General features: G+C 43.6%; 1 protein-coding gene across 2 annotated transcripts in view; it reads right to left on the minus strand.

Moving 5' to 3' along the window:
• The window catches only part of LOC138950776 (NADPH oxidase 5-like), a 102,962-nt gene extending 93,362 nt beyond the window's left edge, over positions 1 to 9,600 (minus strand). For both annotated transcript variants that reach the window (XM_070322499.1, XM_070322500.1), the window contains exon 1: positions 8,502 to 9,600. In XM_070322499.1, coding sequence (XP_070178600.1) covers positions 8,502 to 8,989 — 488 coding nt within the window. In that variant the 5' untranslated portion in view covers positions 8,990 to 9,600. The remainder of the gene's footprint in view (positions 1 to 8,501) is intronic.
• Positions 9,601 to 14,436: the final 4,836 nt, after the last annotated feature.

Below are 14,436 nucleotides of genomic sequence, written 5' to 3' on the forward strand. Positions count from 1 at the left end.
TTGACTAAATAAAAAAGATTACATTTGGGTTGCTTTGTTTTGACTCGCACGTATGCAGTTAACGTCGGTTAAAACCAAAAGGCTTTTTAGCATTTTAATAAATGGAAAACAAATTCAACAACACTAAATCGTCACAAAATTATGAAACCCCCTTTTAAGACGTTTAACATTCTAAGAGTTTCCAAATCGGGGTCCATTCAAAGAGGTTATAAACAGACAATACGAGATAACAGGGTCGTATACAGGAGATAGGGCGGAAGGGGGGGGGGGGGGGGGGGGGGGGGTCTCAACATCGGGGCGCCACTGTGGATACAAGCCACCACAACCTGGCTAGTTACTGCTCTTCAAGGGTAGGCAATCCGTTTGCTTCACCTCCAAAGGGTAATTTACCCCAGTTGTTTCCCTTGTCAAGGTATTGAGTTTATTAGGTGGTAGTACCACCTGTACGTGGGTCAAAAATCACTTTTTCATGACATTACATGATGTAAGACTTTTTATATGTAACTATGATTGAAATTTCATAATCTGTAAGTGTTTTTATTCAAAACGTAGTAGTTTTCGAGAAATTTGAGGTCAATTCCGAGAATTTCCACGTTTAAAACGACCGATTTCTTCTTTGCGTTTATACCCCTGAGCCATCGTGTTACAGTGATTACTCCCTCAGTCAAGGCGAATAAGCATTACTCCCGGATTACTTCCCCTGTTTGGAACTTCCTGTGTTGATTTTGTTCGGATATTTTGAAGTTTTCTTGTAGTTTTTGAAGCATTTGTGGCAGACAGGTAGGAAAGCACATTTTTATCCAATTTGACGGCTAAAAAGTTAGCGAAAAATGGCGATGGCGGGTCAGTTTGCGGCTGATATCTCAAGAACTATTGGAGATACTCACATACAATTTTGTGGAGTGCTTTAAAATGCTTGTATCTGGATTTGGTCATAGCATTTTCTGGATATCTGTCCTAGAAATTGATTACGAATTTTTTTCAACTTTTTTTATGACCTAATTTTAGGCACATTTTTACACGGCCATCACACATCAACCGTTACAGATATAAGAAATCCCCGAGCACATAATCCAGATAATCTACTGCTTACATAATTTACAAAATATGAAGACAATCTGTGCATAAACCTATGAGTTATGAGTTCACAAATAAATGATTTTTTGTTTACGTCGGCCACAGCTCATCCTACAAAAACTTTTTTTTTCACCAAGAAATATGTTTGTTAGGCCAAAATCAACACTTTTTATGAAAGATATGTGGTATAATGAGTAATCATGCAAAATTTCAATTGACAAATCCTAACAGTTTACAAACAGTAAAATCACAATTTGGGTACCCCCGTACAGGTGGTACTGCCACCTTGCTGAGCACTGCCATAATTACATACACAATTCCAAGTAAACATTTCAAGTTACTGTCGATGTTAAGGAACAAACAAACACTGCTTCGTCTCTCTCTCTCTCTCTCTCTCTCTCTCTCTCTCTCTCTCTCTCTCTCTCTCTCTCTCTCTCTCTCTCTCTCTCTCTCTCTCTCTCTCTCTCTCTCTCTCTCTCTTTCTCTCTCTCTCTCTCTCTCTCTCTCTCTCTCTCTCTCGTTTTCTGTGTGTGTGTGTGTGTGTGTGTGTGTGTGTGTGTGTGTGTGTGTGAGTGTGTGTGTGTGTGTGTGTGTGTGTGTGTGTGTGTGTGTGTGTGTGTGTGTGTGAGTGTATGTGTGTGTGTGTGAGAGTGTGAGTGTGTGTGTTGTATTGAGTGCGAACGTGATTGCAGGCATGCGGCGCGCGTGTGTGTGCGCGTCGACTTTTCTTTTCCTTTGTATTATATTGACATACATGTACATTTCAATGTTCTATCATGCATTATGTATTCGTATAGGTAATGTTGTAATTAGCAATACTGTATGATTGCGATTGACAATTGTACTTTTATTGTCTTTATTTTTATGTCTTAGTTTAGCAGGGACAGATTGTAAGACCAGGCGTGAGCCTAAAATCTCCATCCTTGAGTAATAAAGTTCGTTCGTTCGTTCGTTCGTTCTCTCTCTTTCTCTCTCTCTCGTTTTCTCTCTCTCTCTTTCTCTCTCTCTCGTTTTCTCTCACTCTATCTCTATTTCTCTCTTTCCCTCTCTCTCTCTCTCTCTCTCTCTCTCTCTCTCTCTCTCTCTCCCTCTCTCTCTCCCCATTCTCCTTCTCCCTCCTTCTCCCTCTCCCTCTCCCTCTCTCTCTCTCTCCCACGTCTTAAATACTAGGCTGCTGCGCCCGTCGGTGTCGGTTACAAAACTGCTGCAACAAACAATCTAATCCTGTTCTGTATGTATAGCATTGCCCTATTTTCAAGAGAAAGAAACACCGGCACGGTGGCCTAGTGGTAAAGCGTCCGCCCTGTGATCGGGAGGTCGTGGTTTTCCACTTTTTGAAAGCGGACAAACACTCAAGTCCTTAATGGCTCAAAACCGTAGGACTTTTAATATTAATTTTAACGTGGGTTCGAACCCAGGCTTTAAAATTGGCAATCTAGTGGCTGCTCCGCCTGGCGTCTGGCATTATGGGGTTAGTGCTAGGACTGGTTGGTCCGGTGTCAGAATACTGTGACTGGGTGAGACATGAAGCCTTTGCTGCGACTTCTGTCTTGTATGTGGCGCGCGTTATATGTCAAAGCAGCACCGCCCTGATATGGCCCTTTGTGGTCGGCTGGGCGTTAAGCAAAACAAACAAACAAACAAGCAAAAAGAGAAAGGAAGTTTTTTGTTACAAGACCATCCCTCCACTTCTACACAGACAAACACAAATCAACTAAAACAATTCAACAGTCTAGATACATACTAGCGTTCAAGTGGAGCCATGGTCTTGCTTTTATTCCTGGTCAGATCGGAGATAGTGAGTCAAACACAATGTTTTAAAATGTGTTCATGAAAAAGAGTGTATCTTTAAGGCGTTCTGTTGTGTGGAGAGCTGTTAACGTTCAGTGGTAAATTCACTTTTCACTAAGTGCCACTTGAACTACACTCCGAATTCGTGACTTACAGCACAGCTATGATCTATACGATACAATAAAGCTGTCGATACACAAATACAACGTCGAAGTGTTTTTGTGCTTTTACAGTATAATGTATATATACTTTTATCCTACATACGTGAGAGAGACACCCGTGAGATAATAATCGTTCAAATCACACGTGTGTATATCATGTAAATGAGGTCATGTCAAGCAAGTCTGGCAGGGACATGTTTTTTCCACGGCTTATAATAATGCCAAAGTCACCGAGACAAACGTCATTATAGAAACAAAAACTGCGCTCGCTAATTACCCTCTATGAATCTTTGGAACTAACACGTCACGCCACACTTTCAGAGTGACGTTTCTTTGCTTTGACGTAATAGATTGCACGAGGCTTTAGAAGAGATCGAGGTTCCAAAACAAGCGTCTTCAATTTAGCTGCCTTGACTGCAGGACATTTTCAGTAAAATACACGTAAGTACAGTATGTAGGATAAACAGAATACTACATGGCTTGCTGTGTCGTACCAGATTTACACTCGTTGCTTTTTCAAATAGTGAACAGCTCGCTTTCGCTCGCAGTTCAATATTACACACAAAAAATCGTGTAAATCTGGTACGACACAGCAAGCCATGTAGTATTCTCTATTTCCAAAACAAGTTAAAGGCGGTCCGTAATTGGGCCGGAAGTCGTCTTCGCGAAGTCTTTATTTCTACCGAAAACTCAGTGCTCAAGCTATGTACGGCCAGCTTCGCGAAGTCTTTATTTCTACCGAAAACTCAGTGCTCAAGCTATGTGCGGCCAGCTTCGCGAAGTCTTTATTTCTACCGAAAACTCAGTGCTCAAGCGATGTACGGCCAGCTTCGCGAAGTCTTTATTTCTACCGAAAACTCAGTGCTCAAGCTATGTGCGGCCAGCTTCGCGAAGTCTTTATTTCTACCGAAAACTCAGTGCTCAAGCTATGTGCGGCCAGCTTCGCGAAGCCTTTATTTCTACCGAAAACTCAGTGCTCAAGCTATGTGCGGCCAGCTTCGCGAAGTCTTTATTTCTACCGAAAACTCAGTGCTCAAGCTATGTACGGCCAGCTTCGCGAAGTCTTTATTTCTACCGAAAACTCAGTGCTCAAGCTATGTACGGCCAGCTTCACAAAGTCTTTATTTCTACCGAAAACTCAGTGCTCAAGCTATGTACGGCCAGCTTCACAAAGTCTTTATTTCTACCGAAAACTCAGTGCTCAAGCTATGTGCGGCCAGCTCCGCGAAGTCTTTATTTCTACCAAAAACTCAGTGCTCAAGCTGTGTGCGGCCAGCTTCGCGAAGTCTTTATTTCTACCAAAAACTCAGTGCTCAAGCTGTGTGCGGCCAGCTCCGCGAAGTCTTTATTTCTACCGAAAACTCAGTGCTCAAGCTATGTGCGGCCAGCTTCGCGAAGTCTTTATTTCTACCGAAAACTCAGTGCTCAAGCTATGTGCGGCCAGCTTCGCGAAGTCTTTATTTCTACCGAAAACTCAGTGCTCAAGCTATGTACGGCCGGCTTCGCGCAGTCTTTATTTCTACCGAAAACTCAGTGCTCAAGCTATGTACGGCCGGCTTCGCGAAGTCTTTATTTCTACCGAAAACTCAGTGCTCAAGCTATGTGGGGCCGGCTTCGCGAAGTCTTTATTTCTACCGAAAACTCAGTGCTCAAGCTATGTGCGGCCAGCTTCACAAAGTCTTTATTTCTACCGAAAACTCAGTGCTCAAGCTATGTACGGCCAGCTTCACAAAGTCTTTATTTCTACCGAAAACTCAGTGCTCAAGCTATGTGCGGCCAGCTTCACAAAGTCTTTATTTCTACCGAAAACTCAGTGCTCAAGCTATGTGCGGCCAGCTTCGCGAAGTCTTTATTTCTACCGAAAACTCAGTGCTCAAGCTATGTACGGCCAGCTTCGCGAAATCTTTATTTCTACCGAAAACTCAGTGCTCAAGCTATGTGCGGCCAGCTTCGCGCAGTCTTTATTTCTACCGAAAACTCAGTGCTCAAGCTATGTGCGGCCAGCTTCGCGCAGTCTTTATTTCTACCGAAAACTCAGTGCTCAAGCTATGTGCGGCCAGCTTCGCGCAGTCTTTATTTCTACCGAAAACTCAGTGCTCAAGCTATGTACGGCCGGCTTCGCGAAGTCTTTATTTCTACCGAAAACTCAGTGCTCAAGCTATATGCGGCCGGCTTCGCGAAGTCTTTATTTCTACCGAAAACTCAGTGCTCAAGCTATGTGCGGTCAGCTTCGCGAAGTCTTTATTTCTACCGAAAACTCAGTGCTCAAGCTATATGCGGCCAGTTTCGCGAAGTCTTTATCTCTACCGAAAACTCAGTGCTCAAGCTATATGCGGCCAGTTTCGCGAAGTCTTTATTTCTACCGAAAACTCAGTGCTCAAGCTATATGCGGCCAGTTTCGCGAAGTCTTTATCTCTACCGAAAACTCAGTGCTCAAGCTATATGCGGCCAGTTTCGCGAAGTCTTTATCTCTACCGAAAACTCAGTGCTCAAGCTATGTGCGGCCAGCTTCGCGACGTCTTTATTTCTACCGAAAACTCAGTGCTCAAGCTATATGCGGCCAGCTTCCCGAAGTCTTTATTTCTACCGAAAACGCAGTGCTCAAGCTATATGCGGCCAGCTCCACAAAGTCTGTATTACTACCGAAAACTCAGTGCTCAAGCTATGTACGGCCAGCTTCGCGAAGTCTTTATTTCTACCGAAAACTCAGTGCTCAAGCTATGTGCGGCCAGCTTCGCGCAGTCTTTATTTCTACCGAAAACTCAGTGCTCAAGCTATGTACGGCCAGCTTCGCGAAGTCTTTATTTCTACCGAAAACTCAGTGCTCAAGCTATGTACGGCCAGCTTCGCGAAGTCTTTATTTCTACCGAAAACTCAGTGCTCAAGCGATGTACGGCCAGCTTCGCGAAGTCTTTATTTCTACTGAAAACTCAGTGCTCAAGCTATGTGCGGCCAGCTTCGCCCAGTTAAGGACAGACTTAAGAACCGGTCCAAAAAAATGTTCAGTTTTTTTTTTATGAAGGCATGTTGATATGTCAGTGCTTTATTTCGTCAGTGTTTCAACGTTTGTAAACAAACTCGTGAGCAGTGCTCAAGGCCGATTAAGGCCCTGTCCTGCCACATGCATCACAAGCGATTCGATAGGACATTGTGAACCTCACTTCGTTTTTCTCAAAAAGCAGAATCTGTACATGCATTTAGCATATGGTACCGTGAAACTGTATGCCAAAACTGTGTATGGTACAACATTCAAAATCCTTGTTGTCAATTTAAAAACTATGCACGTTTTATTTAAATTACTGGACTATCGATGTGGTTCCTTTACACATTTTGTTGAAGATTGTATATATTTAGTTACTAGTAGAGCCGAATACCGGGTGAGTGGCGCACCGTACGCCGGCTTCGCCGGGTGAGTGGCGCACCGTACGCGATTGACGCCACACGAAGGAATGGAGATAAACGCGCAAAACACTGGAGAAGATAAGGAAGAGTTACTGGGAATGGATGTACAGAAAAACCATAAGAACCAAATTCGGTTCAGCGCTGCGCGCTGAGAGTACGTGTTGAAAATTTTCATCGACCAGATTTTGTCCGGGGTCTACCTGAATATGCCCACCAAATGTGAAGCAGATCCATCGAGAACTTTGGCCGTGCATCGCGAAGTGACAGACAGACACATACAAGCCGTATATAGATATAGAAGCGGTCCTTCACTTTTTGTGTGATGAGTGTATATGTGCACTTGACAGTAGGCAAACCTAAACAGAGAATACTACATGGCTTGCTGTTGTCGTACCAGAATGACACAAGTTGCTTTTTTGGCTCACGAAGTGTAGCCTATGCGATCGTAACTTTGTCTGTCTGTGCGTGCGTATGTGCGTATGTGCGTGCGTGCGTGCGTGTGTATGTCTGTGGTAGAAATTTTAACATTTCGTCATTTGAAGACGTCACATTATGGCGTAAGAGGGTTAGACGTCACGCGAAGGAATGTCTCGGTCATTGTTATTTTGAGCGGGCCGAGACTAGTTGGCAGTCGTGTCTGTAAGTAGGCTACATGCAGACAGACAGATCTAGATCTAGTGTCTCGCTTTCTTGCACAGTGTCACCTATGCTTACTGTGTGTGTGTGTGTATGTGTGACGGAGTGATTGAGTTTGTGTTACTGTTTGTCGATTTCTTACGTGAGCCTTGAAGGCTTCGCCTCTTGTTAAATAATGAACTACGAGCGAAAACGAGTTGTTCGATATTGAAAAAGCAGCGAGTCTCTCCCACGTATGCAGGAAGTGTCGTTGTGCTTTTACGGTATAATGTAAATACAGGGTGACCCAAACAAAACGTCATAAATTGAACAAAAATAAAGCAATCTTCATAAAAATTTATTTACACACACAAGTAGCCTCTGCATGATTTGCACAGAAAATGTTAGCGTTCTAGCTTGTCTTTCAGGAAAGTTATGCTCATTCTACAGAACATGCTCCAAATGGCCTCCGCGCCGATTCAGGCAAACTTGAACTCGTCGCGCAAAGTTATCAATCACCCGCACACACTCCAGGGGCGGATCAGTTCATTTTATGGGGGGGGTTTCCAAAAGTATATTGTGAAGATATGGGTGTGAAGGCGCGAAGCGCCGAGCCGACGGCGCAAAGCGCCTAGCTTGCTAGGGGGGTCCGGGGGCATGCCCCCCCGGAAAATTTTGTAAAAAAGGATGCAAAATGGTGCAATCTGGTGCATTTTGAGGATGATCATTACCAGTTTCAGGCAGCAGATTTTGTCACTGATTAATACCAAAAAAAAACACAATTTTAAAAACAACATTTTGGCTGGGGGGGGGGTTTCCGGAAACCCCTGAAACCCCCCCCTCGTCCGCCCCTGCACTCCTGTTGCGAGATTCCGCGAATGGTTGTTGTGATGGCTCACTTGAGTTCTGCGATTGTCTGAGGGTTGTTCCTGTAGACGTTGTCTTTCAGGAACCCCCAAAGATAGAATTATGGGGGATTTAAATATGGGGGATTTAAAGCTGACTGGAAAGAAGTACGTAATACGATAAAGCGTCGAATACTAAGGTCAGATTGCACCATTCAGCTTCAACAGACAAAACAATGTCCGGGGTCAAAGCCACGCTCCCCCCCCCCCCCCCCCCCCCCCCCCCGCATGCCCGACCCCCCCCCCCCCCACCCCCTCCTCTACTCAGCCTACTTGATGTTTTACGACTTTGAATATGTTTTAACATTTTTGGTAGAGGTGGACTGACTCATGAGTCTTTTTCTCCCACGCGGAACCCTGGCTACGTTCTGGAAACCAGATCGCATTGGCGTCGGCTAGCATATTCACACACACACAAACACACACACACACACACCTTAACACACACACACACACACACACACACACACACACACACACACACACACACAAACACACACACACCCACCCCCAATCAAAACAAAACATAATTATTTACTGAATCACTCACGTATATGCATCATATTTCCGAGGCGGATTATTTTCATTTGTTGTTGCTGCTACTCCACTGACACCATCGTCGTGTTTGGTAGCTGGTAGTAGTGTTTCAGCCACTGACGTCTTATGTCCCAGAACATCTCTGTTATTATCTGTAGCTTGGTTCTCCTGAATACTATCGTGCTTGTGAACATCCGCACGATTTGCTTCACTCTTTTTCTCTTCTTCGTTGTCAATTTGAAGATGTCCATGCTGGCCGTTGCGTTCAGTAGGTTTGTGACTGTTTCCAGTGTCACCATGTTTCTTATCTTTTCTTTTAATCTCGTCGGATTTGTTATTTGTTTTGTCGGATTTGTCACCGTTCTCGTCTCCTTCAAACGCGGCATTTTGGAAACCAATGTGTTTGTGTTGATCGATTTGTCCAGCCTTGGGTTCTTCCGACGGGATTGCGATTTTCACGAAAGACACCGCGACAATGCTGTCTCTGTTTTTGTCCTCCATGGTAAGCTTCAAGGTACTGAACTTGTCAAATCCAGGTGCACGGAGCCCCTGGGGCTTTTAGTCATACCTCAGGCAGCTATCCGTTAGAAGAACTACCAAGTTTCATTGACTTGCACCCAAAGAGTCAAGAACTGCGATTGTTTTACGAATTAATTTCGTACTCGGACCCGGCTGGTCTTGGCCTATTTTTGGATCTAAATTTAGATCAGATAGATCACCACATGCACAACTGAAAAGACACGTCACTAGCAAACTATGTCAGACGTCATCATGAGTTTGTGTAAAACAAAATGGAGGCCGGAATCACTCCGACCAAACACCAACGTAATAACTAGGTTAATGTATGCACTCGCGTGAACGAGAAACTGTAGAGCTTCACAGATGTCGTCGTTGGGTAGTTTTGGGTTTGTTTTACTACCATAGGAGGATTTTTGAACTGTAAAATTAATGCACTCAGCTGCAACAAAAACGCAAAACTGTGTGACGAAGGCTGTGAGCTGCACTGTGCCTTTCAGCTAAGGTTAGTAAATGGCTTGTTCGTAAGTGAAGGAGTATGTCCTTGCGAGGGAGAGATAGTATCCTCCTTCAAAGGCTCTGTCGTCGCCCTTTTTTTTAACCGCTTGCTTCTCATTACATTTAGTCACGTTTTGACTAAATTTTTTAACGTAGAGGGGGAATCGAGACGAGGGTCGTGGTGTATGTGTGTGTGTCTGTCTGTCTGTGCGTGTGTGTGTGTGTAGAGCGATTCAGACCAAACTACTAGACCGATCTTTATGAAATTTGACATGATAGTTCCTGGGAACGATATCCCCGGATTTTTTTTATTTTTTTTTTATAAATACCTTTGATGACGTCATATCCGGCTTTTTGTCAAAGTTGAGGCGGCACTGTCACACCCTCATTTTTCAATCAAATTGATTGATATTTTGGCCAAGCAATCATCGACGAAGGCCGGACTTCGGTATTGCATTTCAGCTTGGTGGCTTAAAAATTAATTGATGACTTTGGTCATTAAAAATCTGAAAATTGTAAAAAAACACTTTTTTGTATTAAACGATCCAAATTTACGTTCATCTAATTCTTCATCATTTTGTGATTCCAAAAACATATAAATATGTTATATGTGGATTAAAAACAAGCTCTGAAAATTAACAATATAAAAATTATTATCAAAATTAAATTTCCGAAATCGATTTTAAAACACTTTCATCTTATTCCTTGTCGGTTCCTGATTCCAAAAACATCTAGATATGATATGTTTGGATTAAAAACACGCTCAGAAAGTTAAAACAAAGAGAGGTACAGAAAAGCGTGAGCTATCCTTCTCAGCGCAACTACTACCCCGCTCTTCTTGTCAATTTCACTGCCTTTGCCACGAGCGGTGGACTTACGATGCTACGAGTATACGGTCTTGCTGAAAAATTGCATTGCGTTCAGTTTCATTCTGTGAGTTCGACAGCTTGACTAAATGTTGTATTTTGGCCTTACGCGACTTGTTCTTCTTTGAGCCATGTAAAATCAGAGTCCGACAAAAACTCGTCTTTTGGGCGGATATCCGAGACTACAAAAGAGCGCATGTGTGTGTGCATGCAATCCAAAACAATGAAGGCAATTCTAACTGAAATCGATCGATACGTACTTGTAATTAGTGTTTTTTTCCCCAAACTATGTCATTTAATACAGATCTTAACAGTCATTGTTCACCTCGACCGCTGGCGCGATCTCGGAGGAACACTCACTGTCTCGATCTGTGTAAAATGTCATATTTTGGTCAAGCATACAAAAACGTATATTGAACTGAACCAGCGGCAATCATCCTTAATTGTTTCAAATACCAGCCATACTTTTATAATACCGATGAGAAGAAACAAACACTCAAATTCTGAACCTTACGCGAAACGCGCGTACGTTATCTTCTCGTTTTCGGTCACATATGTCGAGCGCAATCATTTTGGACACAACACTTTCGCAGCAAAAACACTTCCGCGGCCAGCACTCGACGAAGAAGAAACATTACGCAGAAGTCTTGGCGCACAATACTGAAAACAATGATCGCACTAAAGCAGAACGATGCATGGTGACTGCGCATGTGTCCGTTTGTATTTGTTGGTGAATCGTAACATCCGTAGTTCTTCTTTCTGTTCTATCGTCTGTTCTTTTCTTTTATCCACTGTGTTTCGTGTTGTGTGTTCCCGAGGAAGATCCTTGGGTCGAAACGTCGAGCATTGTATCGTATTCGTTAAAAAGTGTGCACAGTATTTGTTGATAATCACACTCTCAGCCCTTGCTGCGCCTTTTTTCTTCTGCCGACTGGATAGAGTGCCCACAATGTGGCGGGAATAGTAAGCCAGGAACTGCATAATCGTGACGACCTGGTCAGGTGTCGTAACAGTAGACTCAAAGTTTGCATTCTTAAGCCCGGCGCTCACCTATGTAACGTCAGCAGGACAGACGACGCACTGCAGATTATAGAGGTGATTATTTGTTCCCAGCCCGCTTCACGTTGCGTTACAATAAAACAGGCCAAGTACTCGTCATAATCCCTATCGCAGCATGTAGTGTAGTGGCGACTACATGTAATGTAGTGGCGAGATGCATTTTGCCCTTAAGGTTCTGCTTGCCCACTTGCGCCGTACTCGGGTGGACCGTTTAAAGGGGAATTTACACGACATGGAACTGGCGAGTAGAAATGTTCATCTTCTCACCGATGCGAGTAAAGTTGCTGAAACAAATGGTTAGTTTTGCTAGTAAAGTTTGCTCTCGATCTCTGGCTAGTACATTTTCAGAATCACTAGCCAAAGTCGAGCACACCATTTGTTAGACTGTCAGGGCTGCTTAGCATGAGTCGTGTAAATTCCCCTGTATTTTTTTTTCATAAGGGCTTTCGGTATCATTTGGAGAAGAAAAAAAATGGGATCGATGGTGGCTAGTTTCAAACTGGACTTTGTAATCAGGACATTGTGGCCACGTAACTTTGTATTTGTATTTGTATCTTGACTATCCACAGTGAATGTTCGATTTACTCAGACACTCCATGGATTCTCAGTTTCAATGTGAAAGTTGGTGAAAATGTGGATGCCAGCTGGTTATTTGTTGGATTTGTTTAGAAGAAGGGTTTGATGTGAACAAACTTTGTTTTCAGGGTCTGGAGATGTACCACTGAAGATATACTAGGCTTAAGCTCCCAGCTCCCCCCCCCCCCCCCCTCCCTCCCCGCCTTTAGCGATATCTACAGCTGGATTTGACAGAAGAACGTGTAACATAGCTAAGCTGTTGTGATGTAGACGGTATACTTAAATTATCTTCGCTTCAAAGAAACACGTTTTACCATACATGTAATTGCTCCTTTCGTGACACCGGCACACAGAAATTGGAATACATGCGGAACAAAGAAATTAAATAAACGCAAGGGTAAAAGGCACAGTAAGCCTCCCGTAAACCATCACAGATACGGTCAGGCTTTTACACCCTTTCTTTTAAACACTCACCGATTGAGAACATCCTAGGTGCCCTCCGTAAAGAGCGAAACATTTTCAAAGAATTTATTTTTGCTTGGTTTATCTTACCCCTGAGCCATCGTGAACCCGTGTGATCCAGTTTCCCTTTTTCACAATGTAGTCGTCAGTTAGTCATTTGAATGCGACTCAATGTGAGCTTATCTACAATAGCACGTTTTTATGCACGAAACAAACGGCTGTGGTTCACAAGAACTCTAGCGATGGCTTTTCACTGTTGAGAGGAACGGCGATATGCCGCGTAAACCCGGCGTCGTCTGCTACGACCCTTGCGTGACCCTGCTGCCGGGCTTTTCTTTTTTCAAACTTTCACAACTTCGAATTGCACTGATCTTGTCTTGATGAAAAAAGAATTCTTTTATGATTAAAGAATGTTTGTGTAACAAGCTGTCAATTTATTATTTAGATTTTAAAAGTTAGGTCTAGCGCAAAAACGCACCACGGTCCAAAAACATTCTGATAATCATCGATCCACGGCTATCGCCAGTTTAAGGGAAGTAACTCATTTTTGACCTGAGTTCAGGATGGGTCCAAAAAGTGTTCGAGACAATCTGCAAAATTAATTCTTTAAAAATTGCTCGCTCTTTACGTAGGGCACCTAGGATGTTCCCGTTTGGTTAGCGTTCAAATGGAAGGGTGTTTGTACTGTGTGTAAAAGCCTGACAGTATCTGTGATGGTTTACGGGAGGCTTACTGTCCGGGCGTGATTTCCGGGATATTCATCACAGCCGTCCAGCTCCAAAACGAGGCGCCATTGTTGTAAGGGCCAAGTCCACGAAAATAAATTTTTTGAAAATTTCTCACGCTCGACAGAAAGCAGCCAGGATGTTCCCGTTCGGTGAGCGTTTAAATGGAAGTATGCTTGTACTGTATGTAGACGCTCGGGGAGCTCTGTGATGGTTTACGGGAGGCTTACTGTGCCTTTAAACGCAGGACGTGATTGTATCAATTACCCCTGGTTGAAGTAGATATAACACGGTTGATGTGCTTTACTGAATAGAAACGTTAAGTTGATATGCAGTTGGCGAGCGGTCGGCGGGGGTCCACTGAGAAATATGTTTTTCACATGTGTGACCCTCCACCACGGAATGAGTCGCATGTCACATTTGCATGATTTTCATAGTTTACATTTTCCTAAAGAGTTTGTTATGCTCTATAAAGCTACTGAAGATGAAAATTAGCGTTCCAACTGTATTGTGGGTCACAAACTATCTGACCAACCGACCCCAGTTTGTTAGGGCTGGTATAGTACCATCTAATGGCCCGATCACAAACACCGGTGCTCCGCAGACCGTGCTATCTAGTGTACTGAATACCAACACAGGAGCTCCGCAGGGAACAGTATTGTCACCTTTTCTGTTCTCCCTGTATACTGCTGACTGCAGGAGTTCTCACGGGTCGTGCTTCATCGACAAATTTGCTGACGATACTGGACTTACAGGACAGATTACTGACGACAATGACACACACTACAGACAAGAAGTTAGCTGCTTTGTGGACTGGTGCGACAAGAATTACCTGGACTTGAACACAGGAAAAACTAAAGAAATGATTTTTGACACTAGAAGAAAAAAGGTAGCACACAAGCCTATCGTGATAGCTGGTGTTGAAGTCGAACAGGTTGAAAGCTATCGCTACCTAGGTGTAGTGATCGACAACAAGCTGTCTTGGCATGCCAACACTGACCAAATCTTGAAGAAAGCGCACACGCGCATGTACTGTCTAAGGAAGCTTAGATCGTTCTCTGTTCGTAATGACATCCTGCAGATGTTCTATCTGTCCACTGTTGGTAGCGTGTTGACATATGCATGTGTGTGCTGGGGGGGTAACCTTAGTAAACAGGATAGTGACAGGCTAGAAAAGCTAGTCAAGAAGGCTGGATCTGTTGTAGGCAGGAAACAAGAGACCATTGAATCAGTTTGCCAGAGACGA

The sequence above is a fragment of the Littorina saxatilis genome, linkage group LG16 (genome assembly GCF_037325665.1).
Source record: "Littorina saxatilis isolate snail1 linkage group LG16, US_GU_Lsax_2.0, whole genome shotgun sequence".
Taxonomy (NCBI): domain Eukaryota; kingdom Metazoa; phylum Mollusca; class Gastropoda; order Littorinimorpha; family Littorinidae; genus Littorina; species Littorina saxatilis.